The 6080-nt window shown below is 39.0% G+C and overlaps 1 protein-coding gene across 1 annotated transcript; it reads left to right on the top strand.

Annotated features, from left to right (window-relative positions):
• Positions 1–874: 874 nt before the first annotated feature.
• On the top strand, positions 875–3096 carry IL17C (interleukin 17C). Its single transcript, XM_088447971.1, has 3 exons — positions 875–975; positions 1732–2054; positions 2248–3096. The coding sequence occupies exons 1-3, from the start codon at positions 958–960 to the stop codon at positions 2486–2488; spliced, it is 582 nt and encodes a 193-aa protein (XP_088304097.1). The 5' UTR covers positions 875–957; the 3' UTR covers positions 2489–3096.
• The last annotated feature ends 2984 nt before the right edge of the window (positions 3097–6080 follow it).

Here is a 6080-nt window from a genome sequence, read left to right as displayed (position 1 = left end):
CTCCTTTCTTTTCACTCCTTGTCTTACCCCTATTTTTCTCTCTTCCCAGACTGTTGTTTATACGGTTATTAATAACTATTTGTTTTTGTTAATGTTGTTTTATTATTTGTGTTATGTTATTTCTATATAATTGTATCATCGCCTAGCTAGGCTATATTTTAAAAAATTTTCAAGTTAAAATATCACATCCCTCAATGCAAACTATTTCACGCAGTTTTCAAAATCCACCGCCATTATTTGCGTCTACCTCCCCTGCTGCCTCTCACGGCCTGATCCGCCACAATCCGCAAAGTTCTGCCCGTCAAAGTGAGTGCAAAGATTGCCCCAGGATATACTCTGAACACCATCTATCTGCGTAACTCCGATACCCGTCTGCACAAACAGACGCAAATGCGTACAAATGTAGGCAGGTGGCGTCGCAAATCAGGAGACAACGGCTTCATGCGTCCAGTTTTTTTTTTTTTTTCTTGCTGGTAAATTATCCCCGAATAGTTTTCATTATATGAGTTCTAAAAGTCCTCTGCTGGAAATTCTTACTGGGAAGACAAAGAGAATATTCTATAAGGCTGGTAGAGTACCGCAGAGTAGAGTACAGCCTACAGGCATAATGTGACTTTGCAGGTTTGTTGTTGAGAAAAAAAAAAAAAAGTGGGGATTTAAAAATAGACTGGAGCAAGCGGAACTGTCAGGCTGCACAGGAATGCCTGTTACCTACAGATGACAAGGAAGTGCAGCCAGTAGTAATTCATACTTCCCTCTACGTAAAGAGCTTGTATCTCCTCACCTGGGTTTTCCGAGGGGTGGTAACTTGGAACAACAGGTAGTATATAAAATGCCACAGTGTGCACAGAAAATCAGAAGCCTATCTGGTCACCATAAAACCTTACTGGGATTATTTTACAAGCTCCTTTCATCTACAATTCTTCATAGTGCAGAAGATCCAGACTATCTGCAGTTATGCATTTCAATACAATGGTAAGAAGATTATTCTATCACTATATCTGAGCAGCAAGGGGGATGTTGAACTAGTGGGAGTACCAACGCTTCCCTGATGATTGATTCTGTATCTGAAAATTCTAGTACAGCGTGTGTGTGTGTGTGTGTGTATATATATATGTGGTGTGTGTATAAATATATATATATATATGTGGTGTGTGTGTATATATATATATACAATGTATTTCTACACGTGTGTTTATTAATTATAATTTATAAGTGATGCGCAAAGGGAGAGATGATGCTTACAAGACTTTGATTCATTGATACTTACCATATTCTTTAGCCAGCAAATTGCATAGCACCATCTAGAGTCTGTAGAAGGTGCTGCACCAGAGTGACTTTTTTTTAAATTATTCTTTTGCAAATGTATTTGTGCGGGACAGTTTACATAGTACATTTACCATACTTTGGGTACCCATTTTTTAAGCAATGCATCAAATGTCGTTTTTGTTTTTTTAAAGGATGTTTTGCAATGCATTGTATATATATATATTCCAAATATCTGTTCTCAATGCTAGACTTTTTTTTTTTTCTTGATTTTTTTGGTTCATGAAATACTTTTTTTTTTTTTTTGTGCTGCTTTTGTTTTAGTTTAGTCTTTTTTTTTTGCTATTCAACAAATAGTCGATGTTATGGGAATAGCGTAAGTTAGTTTATTTTGAAGATCCTCCTAAAAAAATAAAAAAAAATAAAAAAATAAAATTGTATTCATCCTCCTTTTTCCCCTTCTAGTGTGTCCTTATTCTGCTGGCCATTTACTCCAGCCACGTCTGCGAGGCGAAGCATCATAAACACAAGAAGCCCCAGCATGACGTCGCCTTCTGCTTCAAGGATGACGATCTCAACAAAATGCCCTCCAACATCCTGGATCATTTCGTTGGCCACAAAATGCGTTGGGAGAAATACACTGCCGTGAACCTGGTGCCCCATCTGGAGGACATTGAGCAGAGGAGGAAGAGACGCAAGAGGAACCCAGAGGCCACATGCCCGCAGTACGATTCGTTAAAAAGTGGTCAATCTTTGCACCAGCGCTCAATCTCGCCTTGGTCCTATCGGTAAGTTCGGACACTCCATACGCTCACTTTGTAGCCAGATTTAAAAGTATACGATGATAAATATCACCATGATCTTGAGAAATGTATATTCGCCAAATGGCAGAGATCTGATTGGTATATTTAACCAGAGAGGCGAGATGTTCATCCTGGGATACATGTTACAACGTCTGACCTCTTTCTTTAATCCTTACAGGATAGATGTTGATGAGAGCCGCTACCCACAGAAGTTGGCGTTCGCTCGCTGCCTGTGTAATCACTGCATCAGTGCCCACTCCGGCAAGGAGAACTCGTCCTTAAACTCCGTGGTAATCACCCAGACCATGCTGGTCCTACGTAAGAAGCCGTGCCCACATGACCCGGACTCGTCCACATTTAGCTTGGAGTACCTGAATGTTCCTGTGGGATGTACGTGCTCCGTGCCCCTCTATGTCTGATACCCTTATCGCGGGTAGATGCCGGATAACTCCCATGGAGCCCTGCATCCTATGTTATGTAATACACCCTGTGTTGTGACTATGTCACACAGAGTTTGTTTGTTTTAGAACATGTCACGTCGCACCCTTAGTCCCTCCCCAGTGTTTCTCTTCTGAGGCTGTAGCAGCTGCTATAAAACAGGAACTTTAAATTGATTTCTGCTAATTTGGCAAATTTTAGTTCCAGATCATTTTAACCCATTTTACCACCTACCCCCAATATGATTTGCAGGTCAGATCTCTCGTGAATTGGTTACATACTAGACTCCTAGGATATTGATGTAAAGGTAGATTCTTGCCTATTGTACCATATTGGTTTGTAATTGTAAAATCACTGTCAGATGATGATCAGGGCAGGAGGGCGCGTATAATGCAATAACGTCACGTGACCCCCCTCATTCTGCGCTCCATAGAGCCTGTATTGGTGGATAAAGCTATTTATGGAATCCAACCTCCTGTATTACACTATTCCTCCAGCACTGATCTAAGCAGTACATCAAATCCACTCCTATTGCAATACTATATATAACCTCATTTCAAATCTAAGATGTATAGCTTATGATGCTATAATATAGCTGTATATGTCCAATAATAATATGTATATATATATATATATATATTTATTTGTGTTTGTGAATATACTGTATATATTAAAAATGTGTACATATATATTTGTGTGTTCATATGTGTACACACATATATTTATACGCTTGTGTGTGTATATATATATATATATATATATATATATATATATATATATATGTGTGTATATATATATGCAAACACACACAATATGATGTGAAACAAATTAATATTTATTTAAGTAATATTTAATAATATTTAAATATTTAAGTATAATTTTTGTTATTTATTTTTTTATGTAATTTCCTATTTCTGAAGATGTTTTCAGCCACTTGTTCTGTGCACAAGAATGGCTGGTTAGGGACGATGAGAGCTATAAGTCCTTGCGCAGTAGTCATCCGACCAGGACTGTTGCTCTCTATAAGAATTACCTTGTTTTCATTATGTAAACCCTAAGACTGTATTGTAATTTGTAACATATTGAATTTTGATTTAATGATGACGTTAATACATATCTTGTAACTGGATTTGCATTATTGTATTATATTCATGTTGTAATATTTGCATTGTGCTTTTGTATTTGACATTTCTATCACTGTAACAAAAAAAACCAGAACAATATAAAACAATAAATCTCTAGGGATTTAAAAAAAAAAATTTATCTGTTTTGTGCATTGTTTCTGAGACTTTGGAAAATCATAGTTTATCCATCTTTAACCCAACAAGGTCTGGGTGTTACAGCAAATGAACGATGGCTGTTTATGATGGGTGGAGAGCAAGCGGTGGTCTGGAGATTAGGTAACAGCATAAAGCCAGAGGGAGATAGGGGGTGGAAGGGCTCTTTCCTGACGGAAGTATGTAGTGAGTTGGTAACGTCAAAGCATTTTGGTTAATATTATAATCGGAAGCTTTTACAGGTTCTTCAGTCGCACTTTGTCATGTAACATGGAAAGGTAGAATACGCCTAACGTACGTCACATCCATCCTACTCTACCTAATTCCACCTCTGTTTTACGTTAATTTTTAAGGCGCCACAAGGGTTCTGTAGCGCCATACAAAAACTAACAGCAAGAATTGTAACTACAGACAGTATATAACACAAAGGTATATAAACAAATTAGCATTTAGCATAATTATGCGGAGCTGCTCAGACGAGCTTACAGTCTATAACGAGAACATTAAACAAGTTTGGTGTAAAACAATCTATAAACATTTATGTATATATCGCACCACCATACTCCACAGGGCTCTGCAATAGGACAAACAACACGGTAATAAAACAAGATTAGGTATATATGGCCTCTGTAATACAGCCCAGTATCCAGCAGTGACTCCCTGGGTATTATATAATCATAGGCGCCAGCTACTGACAACCATTTCCTACTGCTAAGCTGGTGTCTTTCTACACAGCACATGATTTCTATTCATAACCTCATCACCGCGCATGATGAGAATACAATTATTCAGTCAGGAATGTACCTACAACTTTGTGGGCAATGTTTCCAGAGATCAACCACTCTCCACAGTGGTTGTTAATGTTGTGCCCATAGTAGTTCCCTAGTTAATGTTATGCACCATAGTAGTGTCCTAGTTAATGTTTTGCCCCATAGTAGTGTCCTAGTTCATGTTATGCTCCATAGTAGTGTCCTAGTTAATGTTATGCCCCATAGTAGTGCCCTAGTTAATGTTCTGCCCCATAGTAGTGCCCTAGTTAATGTTCTGCCCCATAGTAGTGCCCTAGTTAATGTTATGCCCCATAGTAGTGCCCTAGTTAATGTTAGGCCCCATAGTAGTGCCCTAGTTAATGTTATGCCCCATAGTAGTGCCCTAGTTAATGTTATGCCCCATAGTAGTGCCCTAGTTAATGTTGTGCCCCATACTAGTGCCCTAGTTAATGTTGTGCCCCATGGTAGTGCCTTAGTTAATGTTGTGCCCCATGGTAGTGCCTTAGTTAATGTTGTGCCCCATGGTAGTGCCTTAGTTATTGTTGTGCCCCATAGTAGTGTCCTAGTTAATATTATGCCCCATAGTAGTCTCCTAGTTAATGTTATGCCCCATAGTAGTGCCCTAGTTAATGTTGTGCCCCATACTAGTGCCCTAGTTAATGTTGTGCCCCATGGTAGTGCCTTAGTTAATGTTGTGCCCCATGGTAGTGCCTTAATTAATGTTGTGCCCCATGGTAGTGCCTTAATTAATGTTGTGCCCCATAGTAATGTTCTAGTTAATATTATGCCCCATAGTAGTCTCCTAGTTAATGTTATGCCCCATAGTAGTGCCCTAGTTAATGTTGTGCCCCATAGTAGTCCTCTAGTTAATGTTATGGCCATAGTAGTCCCCTAGTTAATGTTATGCCCCATCGTAGTCCCCTAGCTAATGTTATGCCCATAGTAGATTCTTAGTTAATGTTATGTCCCATAGTAGTGCCCTGGTTAATGTTATGCCCCGTAGTAGTGTCCTAGTTAATGTTATGTCCCATAGTTAATGTTATGCCCCATAGTAATGTCCTAGTTAATGTTATGCTCCATAGTAGTCCCCTAGTTAATGTTATGCCCCATAGTAGTCCCCTAGTTAATGTTATGCCCCATAGTAGTGCCCTAGTTAATGTTATGCCTCATAGTAGTGCCCTAGTTAATGTTATGCCCCATAGTAGTGCCCTAGTTAATGTTATGCCTCATAGTAGTGCCCTAGGTAATATTATGCCCCATAGTAGTGCTGTAATTAATGCTATGCCCCACTGTAGTGCTGTAATTAATGCTATGCCCCACAGTAGTGTCTTAGTTAATGTTATGCCCCATGTTATGCCTCATAGTTGTGCCCTAGGTAATGTTATGCCCCACTGTAGTGCCCTAATTAATGCTATGCCCCACTGTAGTGCCGTAATTAATGCTATGCCCCACAGTAGTGTCCTAGTTAATGTTATGCCTCATAGTAGTGCCCTAGGTAATGTTGTGCCCTACTATAGTGCCGTAAT

The sequence above is a fragment of the Taudactylus pleione genome, unplaced genomic scaffold (genome assembly GCF_031769625.1).
Source record: "Taudactylus pleione unplaced genomic scaffold, aTauple2 ptg000447l, whole genome shotgun sequence".
NCBI classification, from domain to species: Eukaryota; Metazoa; Chordata; class Amphibia; order Anura; family Myobatrachidae; genus Taudactylus; species Taudactylus pleione.
This window is presented reverse-complemented; position numbering and strand designations above follow the sequence as displayed.